We start from the raw sequence: 22203 nt of genomic DNA, 5'->3' as shown, positions 1-22203 counted from the left end.
GAAATAGGACTTAGCCATAAGTGACTGTCCATAGAATGACTTGCGTCAGAGGGTGGAAAAGGGCCATCGGGCTGAGCTAGAACAGACAAACAATGAGTATTCAAAGAACACAGCTGCACAGTATCTGGCAATGAATCAAATAAAAAGAATTTCTTCTACGATTCACTTTCAACTAGTTTCTAACCAAGACAGCAGTAATGTCTGCTTTGGCTTATTTTACTATACTGAAAGCTGCACACAAAAAATGTGCCTGTATAATACATGCAGTGGATGACAGCAAGTGCCAGTTACCTCTACATTACTTCCCACCATTGACCGCATGGATCCCCAAGAAGAAAGAAGGTAATTCAAGATGGAAGGGTATGGGGCATCATACTAGCCATCACCTTCCTAGCCATCCTACACAGTGAATCAGGGGAAAAACATCACAACACAAACGTGCCATTTAAGCTCAGGGGAAAGGGAATATACAAGGAAACAACTTTACTGCAGTTTTCTCTCTTAATCTAATCAAGGCCCATTGCATGGGTAGCATGCAGAAGTTTGGACTACCCAATCTGTGCTTACTGTATGCATTCAATCTGCTACCAAACCTTCCATAAGAAAATATTTTGCAACAGTGTTTGCAATAAAATATAAAAGGGATGTGGGAAAACTCTTATAACATGACTATTTTTCATGGAAAATTGAAGTATATCCTTAATGAATAGTTTATCCTTAAAGTTTTGAGTAGAAAGTGACAAAGCAATTTGAGAGAGTCAAATTCAGTGAAACAACAGGACCAAGTAATATCTACTGAAGGATTCTGTGAGAAGGGAAAAAACCCCACACCTTCTGACAAAGGAAGATAAAACAGTATATACACTTTAAAAACAATTGTTCTTGGAGATTGGAAATTCACTTTTATTCAAAAAGGATGATTATCCTAACAAGTTCCCATCTAACACTAAGAATCTAGTTAGGAATATGCTTATTCAAGTATTTTAATCTGGCATGGTCAAGCCAGCATGGTTTCTGAAGGAAAACAGTGTTTCTCTAACCTGTTACATGTTTTTGAACTAGTTAGTGAAATACTAACTGAAGGTGACCCAGTTGCCCATATTCCTTGAATTTTCAAATAGCAAACAATTAAAAAAAAGAAGCATAGAAGGGGGGAAATGTTAACATGGAATAAAGAATAATTAAAAAACAGCAACAAGTGGCTAAATCTTCTTAATTTTATTCACCTGGACTAATATGTTACTTTTTAAGTAACCCCATTGACTTCAGCAAGACCCTTCATGGAGTAAGGTGCAATTCAACATGAATGAACCTTAATAAATGGTTGTCTTCAAGGAGGTGGGAAATGAACAATGAAGATCCCAGGGTAGTAGTCAGGAATTTAGTTATTTACAGGATATATTAATATTTTGGAAACATTAAACAGAATATGTTAAAATTTGCTAGTTATACAAAATTCCTCTAGTGAGAAGAATGTACTAAAATAATCTTAAGGATCTTCAAACTGTTTGTACAGCAAGTAAAACAATAGAGAATCTACCCAAGGGCAGATAAACTACTGCAATATAAATAATAAACTATAATGGAGACTAACCCACATCAGGGAACAGAACTCTTCAAATCATAGAATCACAGAGTCAGAGAGGACCTTAAGGATCCCATTGTATAATTCCCTGCACCAATGTAGTACAGCTATTTCAAAACTATCCCTGTTCAAATGCTTAGACAGCCTTTTCTTGAAAACATCCAATGAAGAGTTCCTACAGCTTCCACAGGTAGTCTCTCTCTCTGCCTTACTGTTCTGACAGTAAAGATGTTTTCCTGAGATGTAAACTAAATCTACCTTGTAGCTATTTGAAACCACTGCTTTGTGGTTTGCCCTCTCCCTCTTCCTTAGAGCTGCCTTTCAAATAACTGAAAAAATGATCTCATGCCCTTCCTTAATCTCCCTTTCTCCAAGCTAAACGCCCCTAACTATCTCAACCTTTTTTGTTCAGCTTGCTTTACAAACCCCTTTATCACTTTTGGTACTCGCCTCTAAACCCTCTCCAGCTTTCTAATATCCTTCCTAAAATGGGAGCCAAGAACAGTACACAATACTCTAGGTCAAGCCAAAGCAGCACCCCAAATCCTTCTCAGCCACACTACTATCTTCCATTTGCACTAGCAAATTTGGTTATTCTTCCCTAGCTGTAGCACCAGGCATTCATGGGAGCCACCACAGCTGACCCAGCCCCTTCTGCCGCTGTAATCCAAGGCATGGACCCTAGCTGTTACACCGCTGCAAAAGGACAGAGGTGTTGGGGGCCAGACATGCTGAACTGACCATGGGTCCTGGGCTGCACATCACATGGAAATCCTGGAACATGCAGTCCACCAACCATACATTCGGCACAGGACCCCAGTGCCAAGTGACCCTCATAAGCCACAGAAGCCCTCCCCACCGTTGATCATATAGCATGAGCACCCCACCATCACTGCCACAAAAGCCGACCCCCACCGCTGACCCCAATGTCACACGCACACCATAATGGTGGCATCGATGCGCGAGGCACCAAGATGGCGAGCCCCACCCTGCTTCCCCGCAACCATCACAAAAGGGTAAAACAAACGCTGCCATACCATTTCTTTCGTTATCAGAGCATCACCAACATTAGGTGAGGTCAGCTAGTCTGCAACGCCAAATAAGGCCGGGACACAGAACCCTGAGAGGTGATAAGCGAAAACAGCCAGCTCACCATTGAGCACGTCACCCGAGTGATATAAGGGAGCGCACAGCCACACCCAAGCGAGGTCGTTCATCACCCGCTTCAATTATCACAAGGGACGCAGCCTGATCACCTAGCTTCTAGCTTCCACCTTCCGTTTGCGATTAGCAACCACCGAATGCCACTTCATTGCCGGCCCTGACATGATTAGCAGTCTACTTCTCTGCATCTCATTTCTCTCCTCAAAGCTCACTGTGAGTAAATAAACCTCTACCTTCAACTACTCTCTGTCTCCATGACTATCACCTCACCTCCAGTCTGTTCGGGCAACGTGAGCTGGACTCGCGTTAACCGTCCCATAGAGAGCTAATCGGCCCTTCTAACCCCACCGTTCCAGTCCCTTGCGGTGCGATCGGACAGCAGCATGACACCCAACATGGATGAGGCGCCCCCTGCCACTACCACTAGCACCACATGGGCAATCCCTCCCCGTGCCATACAAGCGACATGAGCACCCTCCGCTGGTACTGCTGCAAAGTTCAGCAAGATCACCATCCAGAGACTCTGGCCAACACAACAGCAGAAGGAACAATACATCTCAGCAGGAGCCTGCAGGCCATGTTATCCCCTCCCAGGCCAGATGCAGCCTACAAGCCACCAGCTAGACAGCCCTGGGTCAGTAAAATCTGAACATGCATATCAACATGCATATCAACATAAAGGCTTTATTAATCACAAGAAATAGATTTACTAATAAGTTAAAATATATTTAAAAAAAAAAAGAGAGAGAAAGACTGGATATAATATGGAGCACTGTAAGAAAATGCCATCACCTCCTTACCCCAAACTTTACCTGGATTTTTGTGGAATTATTTTATTTATTATTTTAAGTATTGTCTCATTCTGGATTAGCATTTACAATTAGGGGCCCTGATTATATCAATGCTTATGCAGCTGTTTATGTATATAAGCTACCCCAGTATGGTCAATGGGAACTTCTGCATGTCTAAAGCAAAGCAAGGTTTACTTTGCAGAATTAATGCCTTCGTTAGCGTATGTACACACCCAGAACACAGCAAAGATGAAGAAGGTTGCAAGATGGGCAGCAAACTGTTTAGCCATATGGCAGCAGTTCATATAAGAATTGCACTACAAATATTGTAAAAAGTTATAGACTGCAAGGTCTTTGTGGCAGGGCTGGTTGTTTGTTCTTCATGTGTTCAGTGCCTAAGGCAGTAGAGTCTCAGTTTGCAAATGGTGCTCACAGGAACAAATATGATGCAAGCAATTAGTAATATTAAAAATGTGGTGTAGTGACCATGCATTTCTTATCTGCATGTAAAAAGCTGAGCACAATTATGGGCAGTGTATAAAAAATACCCTGTCTAGTAAAATAAAAATAAGGGTTGACATCAAAGAGCAGTAAACTTACATCAAATAAAGGAAAATCTCTTTATATGAAGCTTGTAGTCAACCACTAGAATTTAGTGTCATCGAAAATGAGACAAACAATGCTCCCAGATTTTTTAAAGGACTGACAATGTTTATCAATGACATTTGCATCCGTGCAAGATAGCAAATGATATGGTTATTCAAACAGTGTAAATCAGTAAGCCTTGCTGTCTTGCACTGTTAGCTAACTGCATTATAGTAACAGTAGAAAACATGGGGTTTGGGAGCAGCAATTGTTGAGGGTACGTTTCTGGAATATCTGTTGCTAGCTCCTGCTGGAGGTAGAAGAGAGTCTGGTGACTAGAGCAATCAGATGTGAAAAAGTCTATGCTCTTATGCAATATTTTTTAAAGACCCTCATAATGAAAATTGTAACATTTTAAAAGCACTACGGTGACATAGGGGTCTTAGAGGATCATCTATTCCAAAGCAATAGGCAGTCCTAGGGAGGAGTGGGATGACCATTCAGCCCATAAAGTTCATTGATACACTCCCAAAGATTGCTGGTGAGGTCACTGGAGCTTGGCCCCAGCCCCAGCTTCTCAACACTGGTCTCTGGGAACAGCCACTGGGAACAAAGCCAAAGTTGTCTTGCCATCAGTCTTCCAAGTTAGCAGCACACTGAGTCAGATGAATAACGTGTGGGGAGGGTGTCTTCAGTCATATTGCCTATGGGGCAGACTTCTGTAGCCCTACGTCCACTGGGATTTGCACTTTGAAATTAATTTAGATTTACCTTAATTTAGACAGGAATGTTACCCAAATACACACAGTACCTCTGTGGACTTCTACTGTCCATATTTATACCATAGGCAAACCTTAATTCATAGTTCACTATTTTCTAAAAGCCTGTAGAAATCAGAATCTATCCCATTCCCTTCTCTTCTTGCTTTTATATTTTCTAATCTTAGGCCCTGACCCCATGAAGAATAAAGTGCATCCTTGACTTTATGCAATAAGTACTCCCATTTGTTTTAACATCTGTGCACCTAGGGCAGAATTCTATTAAGCTTTGTGTCCCTAAATGGCACTTACACACAGCCACATAAGTGGTCTTCAGGCACTTATGTGTAACTTGCAATTCTATTACTCATGCAGCGTAATAAATCACAAAGGCTAGGTACAGACATTCAAAAAGCCTGAGGCAGAATTGACCTAAGGTTTTCTGTACATGGACTAGTTTAGATCAGTAGTGAACAGAACACACATTCTCCCTGTGGTGAGGGGTGTAAATCTTAGACTAGGTTCTGCCATTTTTAAACCAGTCTGTGTATGACATAGACTTGACTTGTGGAAAAGTTCATACTCAACCGTGAGGGATCACCGACCACGACATGTGCCAGACTTCTGTTCTGTTATGGTTACAGACAGGTTTCCGATCACTTATATTAGTAAAAGTGTAATGTCTGTACCTGGCCAAATTGTACATAAGTGCCAAAAAACCCCACTTAATGTGGATGGAAAACATGACATTTAGGTGCACAAAACATAGTAGAATTTCACCCCACGTATGAAGTGAAGCATATGAGTGAGGTTTTGAGGAACTGAGACTTTACATTGCAAGTATTCTGGGGCTGAGACCTGGTCTTTCTTACCAAAATGCTGAATTAACAAAATATAATAGCAAATGGTATACTCATCTACACACAGAGCTGGCATTGAGACTAACAGAAGGCTCTTTTTTCAATTTGTCATTTTCACTTCAAGCCTATAAACGAAAATAGATAAGAAATCTAACTGATGCATTGCAACAAAGATAAAAGTGTCTCAGAAAGAAGTTGAAAGTTCTCTTCTGTATCAGAAAGCTTTTAAAATAACTCTTCTTTCTGAGCATGATCTGAGGAGCTCAAAAACTGAGGTTGACTTGTCTAGGTTTCCTTCTTTCTTTCAAACTAACCAGGTCTGAAAAGCATGAAGTCACTTCCCAGCTCAGAGTTTTCTAAAAAGCAATAAAAGCAAATAACTGAGGCTGTTGAATGGGAATGTAGTATAGTCCAGAAAAGAGAACAGTCTCATGAGTTGGTGATGCTCAGCCTTTCCCTGGTTCCATGGTTACAACAGAAAGATGCATTAGCAACCTCCTCCTACCTGGACTATTGTTTCCAGTTCCAGTTCAAGGTCTGTCTCAGGAGGCACTCCCAAACTTTATAAAGAACATTTAAGTTGCACAGGTTGTGGAAAGATGCTACAAGACATACTCAGATCTAAAAAACCAGCGTTACAGTAAGACACTAAAAATCTGTTAACTTTTTCCAAGAGGTGACTTTGACCAGGCACTTATACAAGTATCTACTTGACGGTCAAGTTTTATTAGCTTGAATACAATCAAGCTAATTTTATTAACTTCAATGATATTATGCTTGATTACACTCTAAATCCTTCATCACCTTCTGCCTCTTGCCACACAAATTCTAAATTCCCACTTCCTTGCCTGGATTGCTCTAATCTATCCTCCAGGCTTCTCATCTCTTCCCTGCCCCCAGCTGCTGCTTTCCCATCCCCATTAGTTCTTCCCAACTTCCCATTCACAGCCTCCTTGCCCACCAGTTCAGCATCCCAATCCCAGGTGTTAATACAAATCTACTTAGCTCCCAGAGGCTCCCTGCTCTCTCTGTTCAAGTTTAATAGCTCAGAGGTGAAAGTTCTGAGAAAGTCTTGCTTAGCAGTGGGTTTAATCATGCCTAATGACCTACAATGTAGCCAAATATGAATGGATTTCCAAAAGGGTTTCAAAAAGTACATTCTTGATCAACCACCACCAAACTTCAAAGTGTGGGATAGTAAGACATTTCCAAAAAATATATATTACTACAATTTTTTTTAAACTTAGCAGGACATCAGAGTTTTCCCTTGACCTGTTCTCACAAACAGAAGATCAATTTTGTTTGAAGTGCCCCTCCTCAAAAAAAAAAAAAAATCAAATAAAAGAAAAGAAAAAAAAAGAAATCAATCTGAGACAGACACCTGACAGAAAATTTCATCCTAAGGCCTAGCAAAGTTATAAGCAATTTAAACAGTCTTAGGCTGAGTAGTACCAAATAGCCTTAATAAGATGTCATGCTATCAGACCTACCTTTAATAGGTGAGTGAATAATCAATCCTAATTGTGTATTGCAAAAAGCAGTGTTAAAAATGGCAATTATACACACAAGAAAAGGGCAATACATATATAACTAAAATTTAAAAAATTGTGGGTATTTAGGATCTGTCTCATAATTAATTCCCATCTTATATTTGAAACTGTTCCTCTTCATGGCCATTTAAACTGCCAAAAAGCAACTCCAAAACACTTTTCTTTACTTGGGAGAAATTCTGAAAAAAAACTAAGAATTAGAGTAATAGTTCTGACAGATATAATTGTCTAATTAAGAACCTTCTTTTTATGTGTACTAGTGTTTATAACATTGTATTTCTGTAATATTAGAATTCCAATAACTTCTGGCATCCTGACAACACGTATTGCTTCCCCAAAGGACAGACAGTCTGAGTTATAATGAGTACTGAACTTGTGCACACAGAAAAATCTCTTTCAAAGTCCGTGGACATTTTACCTTTGCATGACAGTGAAAGCTCCAACCCCAATTCTCATTAATATTAAGATCCTTTCATGCTATAGTAGTAAAGTAAAAAGGCCTTAAAGTGCATAGAACTATGTCCACATTGAAACTACTTTCTTACTACCAGAGCAGTGTAAGAAAACCTTAACAAATGGGAATAAAGCCTTCAGACTCCAAAAGGCAAAAATGCAACATTTCCTAAATCTGTTCAAGATACTGGTTAATCTTTTTTCCCCTTAAAACTAACCAGAAATAAAACAACCATAAGGAAAAATGCCTTATCCTCCTCAGGAATGATTTTCAACAAGTTTGAAAGCAAATTAAAAAAGAAATCTCTATGGGTTGCAATTCTGCTCCGTGACAGAACAAGCTGTCTAGGAAAGATAGGCAGATATACTCCATGGGGAAGAGAACCTGCCATTAGGCTGATTCAAAAGCAGCCATGACTGTGCCCTTGGGTAAGAGCTCAGAGCTAAGATCACTGACTGCCTTAAACAAAATTACATTCATTGTAACTATGGCATGAGTGAGTTTCAAGAAAAGTTCTGCAAAATAAATTCCCTTTGGTTTTATATATATTGAAGTAGGTCAATTCATATGCATTGGGAACCTGAGAACATTAGAAAACATGTAGTTAAGAGAAAGCTGCAATGAAAACTTGTTTATAGGTACAAACAGAGCAGCACCAAAGGGGGACCTGGAGATATTACTATGGTCAGATTTCCAAGAGAACTGCACCCTCGACATTCACTTAACTTTGGAGTTCTTCTGAAAATCTGGCCCAGAATAGAAAATTTGGCCTAAATGGAAGCTGAACACTTTCGTCATTTCCAGACAAGCATGGCTGTGTGATATGTGGTGGCGCAGACCCACCTGTGGCACCACACATTCAGGTGGTCTTACATGCGACACTGCTATTTGTCCCATGGGAAACATGCACCCCTACATGGGGACACAGCCCTACTGTTCATATTATTATCCCCAGGCACTGAGAGGGCTAACCAACTTAAAAATATTTGTACCATCACACAGACAAGCACATGCTCCTTTTAGGTGAGGAATTCTCTTATGATTGAACAACATTAGAGCTTTCTGCGTCAAGACTGCCATAACTTATATTACTAGTTAACTATATTTGTGAAGTGAGAGAGGCATGGAGAGTCCTAAACCTTCCAAATATTTATTTAGGCTATATAAGATCAGCAACTAACCTTCCTAACACTGGATAACCCATTGAAAAGGCATTCCTCAATAAATGACTTACTTATCAGTGTTATTACAGTAAAGTGGAAGTGAAATTAAGGATTGGACATGGGCGGCATTAAGTCAAACTAAAGCATTAGGAATTTTACTAAAATTTACACTATTCAGTAACTGAAAATTTTCTTAATGGCAGCACAATTATTTGCTATAACTTCACACACCCAGTTTATAAACACAGTAGGCTGAGATTCACCCTTCTGAAGAATTTAAGTGCATTGAGTGTTTAAATGAGTTTTCTATGGTATATAAGCCTTGAGCTTTTTCACACTGATTAAATAAATAATCCTTCCCCAACAAATCCTGTTCAAATGTAATGCTTACCTTATCTTTATTTTCAGAGCCAGAAGCCTCAAGTTTGGTCCGAATCACAAATGGGGTTGATAATCTCAGGAGGACTCTTTCAAATGTGGCACTGATCTTCGGAGAAACTATGTCAAAGCAGTCCTGGAATTTCAATGTTTTGTGAACGTCACATCTGAGCTGTTTCCTAAGACCTTCCCCAAGCTGGAGAACCAGCATGTTGGGATCAAACATCAGATGGAAGGGAAAAGCTCTGCAGAAGGTGCTGATGCTTATCCTCAGGTCTGAGGGGGACTGGGACGTTCCTAGTGGAAGTGTTTTTGTGATATTTGCATTTTCACGTTCCTTGATAAGAAAAGTAAGACTGCTGCAGTTACCAGGGTTTGACCCCTCTGAGCACAATTTATCATTAGTGATTTGTTCCACTTCCACTTCCAAATGGTAAATCTTTTTTGCGGCCGCCTTTATCATCCCCATCATTGCAAATCCAACAATATGATGTGGGTGAAAGTACTGGAGCATAAGACTGCCTTCAGGAAGCTCTTTGCATAGGAAAGAAGGGGATTCCAGAGTGGCCTGTCTTCCAAATGAAGTTCTAATGTGCTCCAGCAATGCATCAAAACCATTGAAGAAGTCCTGCAAAGTGCCACCTACAGCTCGAAGAACTCTTTCATTTTCATCAAAGCAGATATTGAAGAATTCCTCCCCAAATTTTTCTTGCATTTCTTCAAACTTCAAACCTATGAGGCAATGATAAACATATGTCATCAATGTGGTATAACAGTTAGACATTATTTTCTATTTTGTCAGCAATGTTGTGTTACAGCTGCATAATATTTTCCACTTTAATTCTGTGTTTCCACAGGGGTTCCAGTCACCAGTATAGGGTTTCTGCCCTAGTCTCTTCTAAATTTCACCTGATGTTTCTAAGTCACCCTCTCCATCCCATGCCTCACTCCTTTTGGGCTGCCCTCTTGCTATTCATCTTCCTTCCTCACTCCTCTGTTCCACTTCATGTACCAGTGATAATTTGACAGTTTGGTTTTTTAACTTCTTCTCATCCTTACTGGAAACCAGAGAGCCCTGGAATCATCCCATGTTTTACATCTTACTCACTACCACATTATGCAACCATCCTTTGACCGAGGCTGGTAAAGCAGGACTTTTTTTGAGAATCCATTACTACTGCTCATGAACTGGACAATGGGGTCACTAATATTTGATATAGTATCTTCCCTTTCATTGCCTCTGAAATCCACTTTTTGTGCCTACCAACTTGAGGAATGAAAAATGTGGGACATGGAATCAAACGCACATTTTCCACCAAACTATCCCAAACCCTACAACTAAACAATCAGATATGCCTCTCCTGCAGTGGTTCTCAACTGAGGTGCTGGGTAGACCAGGAAGCAGCTGCAGAAGAAACCCCTCTGCCACAGCTCCTCCCAGCCTGCCTAGTAGACCCCCTCCTGGAAACAGAGGCACGTGGAACAATCCTGTGTGGCTGCAGCTGAGTGACCAAGGCATAAGCCTTGGGCACTGACTATGGGAGGTCAATGGAATGGAGGGGTGGGGGGGCCCTCTCTCAACTTGTCACATATGATTAGTATACCTCTGCCTTCTGTGCCCAAATCCAAACATGCAGGCATGTGTGGTTTGTGGCACTGCAAACATCTTTGTAGCAACACAAAACACACATGTTGTACATTAAACTGTGTGTGGTGCACTGCAGCGAAATTTGCTATTGGGATTTCCCAGTAGATATATTTTCCCTGATGTAGCAGTGTGAGGGAGACAACTTCAAGGCAAACCTCATAATTTTACAAGCATTCGATTATAACAAATTTATCAATTTCCAGCTGTAGAGTCTAATTATTGGGGTCATCTTATATTCAAATTAACACTGTATCTTTGTTGTTGGAAGAGATGGAAGAGTAAAAGAGTCGTTCTCACCTGGGGTGAAACCAAATTCACAAAAACTATAGAGAAAACATCTCTAAAAAACTTAAGAACCATTGTTCTACTGATTATATTTACTCTGTAGCCATGATGTAAGATAGTCTCAGACTCTTAAAATGTCTTCTTGTACACATATAAAGAGTTGTTGGAGAATAAAATGGAATATTTGCATTTCTCTGTGTTGCTCGAGGCTGAGAGCACATCCCAGTGGCTAATGGTTGGCCAGCAATGTGACAACTGGAAACAGATGTTAGATCTCCTTAAGCCCCCATCACAGTCATCTAAGTCTTGATTTACAAAGATGACAAAGTGGATACAGGCAAAGAAAATGCCATCAGTGCAAAGCTAGATCTCTGACTGACAACGTATATCAAATGTTGTTTTGGCTTGACTGCATCTATTTTAAAAGAAAACTTGGATAATTCTATTTAAGATTACTACTGAACATCTTCATCTCTGCTATTTTTGAGGATGCTTTTGTAAGCATAATTTGCATTTAAACATGGTATATCATGCTACACATATAATTTATAGAACTATAGGACAAGTCCCAGCTATGAGAGAAGAAAACAATAAAAAATAAATAAATAAATAAATAAATAAATAAAATCAGTATTCTTTTCATATGATTTACCAAGTGTACATCCAATAATTGTGTACAAAGGAAATAAAATAAACTAGGTCTTGTGTCTAAAAAACTGAACTCCAGTATATAAAAATGTATTACAGATAAGTGTAATATAAACCAGTTCAACTCATGAAAGCTAGTCCTAAATATCCCAATAGTAACGAAGAAAACAATCCTTTATGCCCTCAGGGCATGAATCAGGTTATCATCATAACATACATTCATCATGCCTTAAGATGGCTTTGATATCATGCCTTAAGATAGCCAGTTGATTGCTAAAAAATTTCATACAGTTTACATGGATAAATTTTGAGCAACAACAAAATTTACTAGTTTCATACATAACAGCATAATAGGGCACAGCAACATATTCTAACCTTTTGTTTGCAGGAAGAAAAAAATTCTGATCATTTCAAGGAAGTTTCTGAATAAGTACCCATCTATAATTGTATATGTTTGTTATTTCCAGAGAACCTTTTATCCAAGAATTCCAATGTGGCCCACAAGTGCTCTACAAACATTTCATGCAAAAATCCATTTTCCCATCAGTTTAAAAACTCATAACACAGCACAACAGTTCAGGACTGAACATGAAGAAAAATACTTTATGCAGGAGAATTAAGAAATAAATTTGAATGGGTATAATAATGTAACTAACTGCACTGCAGCGTATCCATAAATCTAGGTTAGCAGCCTTACTATTTAAAAAAATTATCATCATGCAGAAGGTAGTACAGGGTTGGGATCTTTAATCTTTCAACAAATGGTCAGAAATGTGGTTGTGTGTCTAATCCAAAAGAAAGCACACTACTGGCCAGTATCATGACTCAAAGGAAGCATCCCAACTACTAGGTCACTATCACTTCTGCAAAAAACATAATCCTCTAACTTCGTTCATCTGAGAGCTGGCTCCATGTAATGAGGGTTATTTTATGCAATTCCTTTCAGTGGTATGAGTACAGTATATGCCATTTTAGTCCTAAAATGGGCAGATTTACACCAACACAAAATGAAGTAATGTAGCAGTACATCAGACATACAGAAACATAGAAATGGTCTAAATGGACCAAGCCGGTCGTCTACTCAGTCTTTTATACAAATGACGCATAGGAAGAAATTCTTCTCAATTCTCATGAGTTAAAAGCTTATGCCCTGAAACACTCCCTTCCAAAATGTTTTACTGTATTTCTTACTATTGTAATTCTAAATGATTTTATTATCCAAACCAACGTTAAAGAAAAACAATCCATTTTTCAGTCCTAACAAGTTCTTGGTCTTCGTAACATCAGCTAGCATGGAGTTCCACAGGCTGTGTGCATATAGTGTTATACAATATTTCTCTACTAGTTTTAATTTTACCACTTTTTCAGTTTCAGTAACAGAATAGACCAAAATAGAAGTAATAAAGTTAACAATTCTATATACGTTTCTTTTATCCTATCTTATCATCAACTTATCCCTTACCTTTTTGAAGAGTCCCACTCTTTTTAATCTCTTAAATGGTAGTGGCATATTTTTGCCCTTAGGCCTATGTACAGATTTAAGAAAAAAATGTCAATTGCCACTGTTATGTTAAGCCAGATCAGATCAGTGGTCCATCTGCTAAGTCATTCTCTCCCAACAATGGCTGGTATCAGATGCTATAGAGAAATGTGTGAAATCTAATCAACAATTACAAAAAAAAAAAAAAATACAACCCCCCCAATTTCCCCTTAACAATAACAGTTAGTTTATACAAAAATATGAGGGCACTAAAATTCACCTAGATATTTTTTATTATGTACATAAAAATATGATTTTAAAGAAAATGCTCCTGAACTCTTTGCCTTAGTGAGATACCATTTACTAAATTGAGAATCCAATTATTTAATTGTTATATAAAACTATATATTCAAATGTTTAGAAGTTCAATTATATTGAGTATTTTGTGTTCTTTTTCTTGCCTTCTAATAATGGGCAAAGAACTCCAGGCTGCTTTTATTTATATTGTGCATTTTCACATGCCTCCATCATGTCTTCTCTCTGAACTGAAAATCTTTTCTAGCTCTTTTTGTAGGAAATTGTGTTCATTTTTTTACCCTTCTCTGACTATTCTGCTCTAATATTTTTCCAAAGGGTGACCAAAATCGAAGGCAGTATTTAAAATGTGAGCTAACCCTCTGCTCAGTTAATGTCATTAGCATATTTTCAGTGCCATTCTCTCTCAAAGCTAACACTTTGATTTTCTCTTTGACCCACAATTTCACGTTGATATAACATTTTTGTTTAATGATTCACAATATCTTTCTGAGTGGCTAATATTAATTACGCTGCAGTCCATCTGTATGCATGTACATGTCCACTGGGAATAAACTTGCAACTTTCTGCATAGACTTTCACGTAGCACACAGCTCTTAGGTCTTCTGAAGAGTAATATCCTATTAGCACTAATTAGGCAGAACTCCTCATTGGTTTCAGTAGAAAAGTCTGATGAAAGAGAGAGCGAGATGATATAACCAAAATCCTCTTCACATGCTTTCTCATCTAATCTAAAGAATTTAGCATTAGAACTTTGAGTGACTCCTCCACCCAGTCTCTCAGGTCATTAATCAGCATCTTAGGTAATCTTCATCCTAGTTCATATCTTTGAAATACCAGAGTTTTAATTTTCTTCCACTTTGAAAATGAATCTAAGCTGTTTTCACTGATCAGTTTTATACCTGGCAACAGTACCTCAGGGAATCAAATGCAGATTATATATTATTGGCACCTGTTGTCTTCATGATTCACTCTTTAAAGATAAATGGATGAGCTATAATCTGCCCTGGCCTACTGAATGATACTGGGAGAGACTTTATCTGTGTGTTTTATTTGCCCCATCTGTAGAGACAGAATGTAGATATTAGCATCCCTTGTAAAGAGCTGCAGGGTTTACAGACAAAAAGTTATATTATTTTGCTGACTCCATCACAAAAGTATTATAGCACAAAAATAAAAGCATCAGAGAAGAGCAACAAAAAGAAGAGCCACAGAAAGAATTTCATATGAAGAAAGCTAGAGAGCGAGGCTAAGTATAGACAGTCAAAAAGCCCAAGGCTGAATCAATTCAGTCTTCACAGGTTAGTCAAGACTGCATGGACTGAGCAATTGAACAGACCTTCACTTTTGATTCCAGAAATACAGTCACATGCCTGCAGTGGCCCAGGCCAGAATCCACAGGGGGGCGGCACTAGAGAATACCTCCCTGCTCAGCTGGAGAAGACATCTTGGATTAAGGCTAGCCCACCTACTGGGCAAGGAGGTGGGCGGGAGGTGCAAAGCATGTGCGGGAGGTGCAAAGCATCCTGGAATGCTGGAGAACTGTAAATTAACTTGAATCTGGAAGGGACCTGGGACAGAAGTTCAATAAATCAATTTAACCTAAATCAGTTATGTCTGATACTACAGCCATCCAGGTTTATCTTAAATTGGTGTATATCAAAAGCAGTTTTGAAAGCAGTTTATGTGCACTGAACTTCTGTTGTTTTACAGATTTGAACCAATTTCTGATCACCTATACCGGTTTGTGTGTAATTTCTGTCCTTAGTCAAAGAGGACAAAAAGGGCATAAAATGACGGCTATTAAAGGAGATCAGTTGGGAGTTTTTTTCTTTGCCCTCTGAAAAAAGCGCTGATAAGAGCTATTCTGATTCTTTAACAAATGTGTCTAAAAGGCTGGTGCACAAAAAATAAAGAATGAAAGAAAAGCTCTAGCACTGCGTGCATAATTTTGGACCAGGCCCTGCTTTAGTAAAGCACATGTTGAAGTGTTTTGCTGAAACAGAGTGTGAGCAGATAACTTAACCCTTGTTAGGAAACGCTGTTGTCTCCCTTTTCTTCTCAGCAACCCTGGAAATCCATTTGGCCTATTTGGCCACAGATCACACAGAAGAAATTACAGCTTATCCATTTATTGTTGAAGAGTGAATCATGGAGATGACTGCTGCCAGTAATATATAATCTAGTGGTCCACATCTGACCCCTCAATCTTCATGAATATATATACACACACACTATCTGAGATACCTTTAAAAAGAGTCCAGAAGTGTCATCTAAGGATTAGTAAGGTTGGGATTCAATTTGTGGTTCTAACATTCATATAAAGAATAAAACCTAAATTCTCTCTTCTTATGTACCAAAAGTTTCTTGGGTATCTTTGATTAAATATAGATGTCAAGTGTTTACTCTAAAACACAGATCTCTGCTCTACCTGATAAAGGTTCAGATTAAATTAGAGATTCCAGGGTACTGTTTAAATATATCAGGGACAACTATCACTGTGTTTTCTTACATGAAACACATCCTTTGATATAATACATACCTTGGTTTTGAAATGCAGAAAGAAAGATTTTTCCAGAGTTATGGCTACATAGAGGGGCAGAGCCTTACCTTCAGTTAGCTCACCCTCCCTTTCCCACTTAACTAAAGCTGAAATAGCAAAAGAGAAACCAGAAGCAGGTAGCAGACAGTAAAACTGCTGTTTAAAATGTTTGATTGGTGGGACATCAAGCCCATAAAAAAAAAAAAAAAAAAAAAGGTTGTTAACCCCGTTGGAGTGAAAAACAAACAGCCACTAAGTCAACTACCTCTCCCAGCTGCTTGAATAGTAATACAACAGCTACTGAGTTTTTAGTTGTAGCCATGTTGGTCTAAGGACAAAAGCAGCAAAGTTCTTTGAGTAGATGCAATCTTTCATTAGACCAACTGAGTAGTTGGAAAAAAGAGTTTTAGGTAAGCTTTTGGGCAAAATAACCCTTCTTGAGGCATAGGGAATCTCTGGTGGTCTAAGACTCCAAGGTATGAGAGAAGCTAAAAGTGTGACAAAGCATCAGTGAAAATGTAAATAGGTAGAAATTAGAAAGACAAAAAGATAAAGTAAGCAAGAGAGGGGGAATAAACCAGGGTGGGGAGGTGGGCTAAAAGATGACAACAGTGATAGAGTACAAGGTAGGGGGAAAAAAAGGCCGTGTCTGTGAAAAGGAAATAGTTGGAGATCAGGAAAACAGGAATGAGAGAAGCTAGAAGTGTGACAGGATGTCAGTGAAAATATAAATTGGTAGAAATTAGAAAAAATGAAGAGGTAAAACAGGGAAAGGAGGAGAAGAAAGCAGGAGAAAGAGGCCAAAGTGAAACACTACAGTGATGATAATACAAGGCAAAAAGAGACTCTCAGTGAAAAAGGAAAATACTTGGAAAGCAGGAAAACAAAAGGCAGAAAAGTAGGAGAGGAGAAAAGGTGTGGGAAAAGAAAAATGTAAGAGGTCAGGTACCTGGTGAATCAGATGTCAGGCAGGTTGTAATGTGTCATAAATCTAGTGTCTAGATCGAGTCCCTGATGTTTTTTTTGTATCCACTAGATTTATGAAGTAAAATTCATAGGTTCATCTATGAAAAGGTGTTTTGTAAGTTGAGGATTAGAATCGAGAGATTGGTTAGGGAGAGACTGTCCTGTAAGAAGTGTGCTCCCACAAGCAATTGGGTATTCTTGATAAATTGTCGGTGTGTTCATTCCGGTGCACAGTTGTTGTTTGGTTTCTCCTACTTATTTTCCATTAGGACGTTTAGTGCACTAGATAAGATATTACATTTCTGGAGGTGCAGGTGTAAGATCCAGGAGTGGTGATGGTTCTGTTGTAGGATGTAATTATTGTGGGGATGGTGGAGATGTGTTGGCAGGTTTTGTACTTCTTGTCCTGACATGGTCTGCAGCCACTGGGTGTGGCTTAGGTCACAGGGAGTTAGCTTATGGTGATCAGGTTAGCAAGGCTCAGTGCTTGTTTAAAAGGCTAGGATGGGTGGTTCTGGAAAAATCTCTTTAACAATGGGGTCTTCTAGTATTGGTTTCAATTGTTTGACGATTTTCCATGTAGGTTCCAGGGAAGGGTGATATGTCATAAGTAATGGTGTGCGATTTGTGGGAGTTTTCTTTTTGTACTGCAGCAAACCTTCATGTGGTATCTGGGTGGGTCTTTCAAAAGTGCGATCTCTGAGAGACAGAGACAACTTGTTGGCTGAAGGCCCTTTTGAGATTTGTGAGGTGGCAACCATGGGTCTTCTCCTTGCTGCAAAATTTGGCGGCACCAGAGAGCTTGGCTCTAAATTACAGCTTTCTTGGTGTGTTTAGGTTGCTCTCTCAGTTCTGTCCTCAAAGGAATTTACAAAACACCTTTTGTAGGTGAGCTTACAAACTTCACTTCATAAGTCTACTGGATACAAAAACCAGGGACTCAATATAGACACTGGATTTAAGCTACATTACAACCTGCCTGACATCTGATTCACCAGGTACCTGACTTTTTACATTCTTTTCCTACACCTTTTCTCCCTTCCTGTCCACTACTTTTCTGCCGTTACTTTTCCTGCTTTCCAACTATTTCCTTTTTCACTGACAGCCTCTTTTTACCTTGTATTATCATCACTGTAGTGTTTCCCCTTGGCCTTGTTTTGTCCTGCTTTCTTCCCCTTTTACCTGTTTTACCTTTTGTTTTTCTAATTTCTACCAATTTATGCTTTCACTGACATCCTGTCAGCCTTTAGCTTCTCTCATTCCTGTGTTTCTGATCTCCAACTATTTCCTTTTTCACAGACAGCCTTTTTCTACCTTGTATTTTATCATTTTTGTCTCCCTTTGGCCTTTTTCACCCTACTTTCTTCCCCTCCCTTGCATTTTACCTTTCTAATTTCTACCCACTTACATTTTCACTGATAAGTTGCCACAATTACAGCTTTTCTCATACCTTGGAGTCTCAGACCAGCAGAGATTCCCTATGACTGAAGAAGGATGACTGTGCCCGAAAGCTTACCTAAAACTCTTTTCCAACTACCCAGTTGGTCTAATAAGAGATATCACATCTACTCAAAGAACCTTGCCTGCCAATACAAGAGCTACTGCATTGTGAAGCAGGAATCAAAGCAGGCTGCTTCTATCCCAGTCAGAAAATCAGTTTCCCCACTTAATACACTCCCCTCCCCCATCTTTAGGGGCTGATTTTTTTTTGGCGGGGGGGGGGGGGTTGACCAGCTGAAGTGCCACTAACATTCTATAAAACGCTGACCTAACTAGAGTATAAAAAATAATTATATCATCACACAGGGAACCCAGAGAACTTTTTCGTATTTTTTTTTATTAGTTGGGTATAAATATAGTAGGAAAATCCCACACATTTACCATATACTTTTAAATATAAATTTCACACAGCTGTACCCCTGTATTAACCTTACTTTGTAGTAGCATCATACCTAGATACATGTCTGATGTAATGAAATAAATATATAGTTGACATAAACATGAATTTGGGCTTTAAAAAAAAAATATATCAGTCTTATTTACCTATAATTAGGGTTCTACCTAACTTGGTGGGCACCTGATATGGCAGGCTGATGACAGCAGGACCTCCTTCATGTCTCTGAGTGGGCAAGGGGCCCCAGTGGCCCCACCCTTTGCCTCTGACTAGCTGTGAGGGCTGTCCATTATACAGCCCCACCCCTCACTACTAATTGGTTATGAGGGCTGTCAGTATGCAGCCCCATCCCTTGCTGCCAATTGGTTGAGACGGGCAGGTCCACACAACAGGCAGCCCTCTGCCAATCAGTGGTGAGGGGTAGGGGTGGCAGCCATCTTGGGTTCCCCTTTGTGTGGGCAGACTCCCTCCAACCTTCCCCCCAGTGGGCTGTGTCGCCCTCTGAGAAGCCAGCATTTTATTTTTGTTAAGTTTTCTAATTTTTCCTGTAAATTTCACAGACATTGCCCATTTTTGTGGGCAATGCCAGATTTCGTGATTTCCTTGAAATCTGCAAAATCATGATTTTGGTAGGTTCCTGCCTGTAATATTTATGCTACCTGTATTTTTACTGAGAAATACTAATAGTCTTCTAATCATTTTTTTAATTCAGTTCTGCTACCATAAGTTCTTCTCTATTCCACTGTGATCTTTTCTCCTTATACAGCAGTCTTTCCTACCCAATTGCAGGTAGGGGCTGGACCCAATGATCTGTAAGGTCCCTTCAAGCCCCTAACATGCTCAAGGGCAACCAGCATGATTTCATTAGGGGCAGGTCATGTCAGACCAACCTTTCATGACCAGGTCACAAAAGCCTTGGATGCAGGTGTTGCCACGGACGTAGTCTTTCTAGACTTCAGCAAGACCTTTGACACCATCTCCCACCACATCCTCATTAAAAAAATTGGGCAACTGTGGCATTGATACCTACACAGTCAGATGGATTGCAGATTGGCTGAAGGGTTGCACTCAGAGGGTGGTGGTGGATGGGTCACATTTGACCTGGGGAGAAGTGGGCAGCAGAGTCCCCCACGGCTCAGTCCTTGGGCCCGTGCTGTTCAATCTCTTTATCAGCAATTTGGATGACAGGGTGAAAAGCAACCTGTTTAAATTCACTGATGATACCAAAATTTGGGGTGAGGTGAACACACTAGTAGGGGGGGAAAGACTGCAGCAAGACCTGGATAGGTTACAGCAGTGGGCTATCAAAAACAGGATGCGTTTCAATACTGACAAGTGCAGGGTGCTGCACTTGGGCAGTAGTAACCAGCAGCACACTTATAAGATGGGAAACGCCCTTCTCGAGAGCATGGAGGCAGAAAGGGATCTTGGAGTCATTACTGACTCCAAGATAAACATGGGCCGACAATATGAGGTCATGGTTGTCAGGGCTAACCAGACCTTGTCATGCATCCACAGGTGCATCTCAAGTAGGGCCAAGGAGGTGATCCTCCCTCTCTACTCATCAGGCCACAGCTGGAGTACTGTGTCCAGTTCTGTGCACCCCACTTCAGGAGGGATGTGGACAATATGGAGAGGGTCCAGAGGAGGGCCACCCGCATGATCTGGGGACAACAGGGCAGACCCTACAATGAGAGGCTGCGGGTCTGGAATCTGGTCAGCCTTCACAAGAGAAGGCTGAGGGGGGACCTGGTGACTGTCTATAAACTCATTAGGGGGGGACCAGAAGGGTTAGGGATAGACCTTGTTTCCCCCAGCGCACACTGGCATAACAAAGAATAATGGCCACAAGTTGTTGGAGAGTAGGTTTAGATTAGACATCTGTAAGAACTACTTCACAGTTAGGGTGGCTAGGATCTGGAACCAACTTCCAAGGGAAGTGGTGCTGGGTCCTACCCTGGGGGTCTTTAAGAAGAGGCTTGATGCCTACCTGGCTGGAGTCATCTGAGCCCAGTTTTTCTCCTGCCCAGGAAGGGGGTCGAACTTGAAGATCTACAAGGTCCCTTCTGACCCTACTTCTATGACACACATACAGAATGCAGGCTTCAGAACTTGCCATTGCTGCTCAGCCACTCAGGAAAGAGACCCTGAGAGAGATCTATACCTCTATATAAATCCATGGTGTATCTACACCTTGAATACTGCATGCAGTTCTGGTCTCTATATTTTTAAAGGATGTAGTTGAATTAGAAAAAAAGGTACAGAGAAAGCTAATAAATGACATGAGGGGTAAAAAGCAGCTGCTATACCAAGAGAGACTGAAAGAGCTAGACTCTGGAAAGGAGAACGCTAAGGGAGAATATGATAGAAATCTATAAAATCAGGAAGGATGTGGATAATGTAAATAAGGAACTGTTACTTACCAAGTCCCAGAATGCAAGAATAAGCAGACAGCCACTGAAATTATCAGAAGGTATGTTTAAACCTAATAAAAGGAAGTCCTTTTAAAAAAAAACAAAAAACAAAAAAAAAACCACAGTGGATGCATCTACATGTTCAATCAATGCGATACCATAAACTTCAGAGCCATTTGAGTCAGAGTACACTACTCTCAGGCACAGAGTTTACATGTACACTCAAGACAGCAGCACTTTGAGCTGGGGTGGAGCAGCCCCAGGCTGGCAGGTGGTACAGGGGGTGAGTCCTGGTCTCTGGGTGGTGGCAGCCAGCAGGGACAGGGCTTGCAGGGGCACACAGGTGCAAATCCTGCAGAGATTTGTGGCTAGATAGCAGGCAGCCCTCACACATTGGCACCCTTGTGCCCCAGCCAGCCCTTGTCACAAACTATACATGTGTTTCAGTACAGTTACTCCACGGTAGGATAGTACCTTCCCTGACGGTACTGTCTTACAGTAGAGTTGATTAGTTTACTGCACCCTAAAACCAGCACGTGTAAAATGTGATGCTTTACTGCAGAGCTAATTAGTTTACTCCACCAGTAGATGCACCCATTGGGCACGTCTATACCAAGTTACTACATCACCATAGCAACAAGCTATGGCAACATGGAGTCAGTGGGCATGAACAGTGATGCAGCCACTACGGATGCAATTGGGCATACATGTAGTTAACTAGTG

At 40.1% G+C, this 22203-nt stretch overlaps 1 protein-coding gene across 1 annotated transcript in view; it reads right to left on the bottom strand.

Annotated features, from left to right (window-relative positions):
* GUCY1A2 (guanylate cyclase 1 soluble subunit alpha 2) overlaps nt 1-22203 on the bottom strand; it is a 270751-nt gene that overhangs the window by 213353 nt on the left and 35195 nt on the right. The window contains exon 4 of the mRNA XM_090031757.1: nt 9302-10020. Within this exon, the coding sequence (XP_089887883.1) occupies nt 9302-10020 (719 nt within the window). The remainder of the gene's footprint in view (nt 1-9301; nt 10021-22203) is intronic.

The sequence above is a fragment of the Crocodylus siamensis genome, chromosome 1 (genome assembly GCF_052110815.1).
Source record: "Crocodylus siamensis isolate JL-2025a chromosome 1, ASM5211081v1, whole genome shotgun sequence".
In the NCBI taxonomy this organism is placed as follows: Eukaryota; Metazoa; Chordata; order Crocodylia; family Crocodylidae; genus Crocodylus; species Crocodylus siamensis.
Note: the sequence above shows the minus strand (reverse complement) of the source record. Positions and strands in the feature narration are given on the sequence as shown.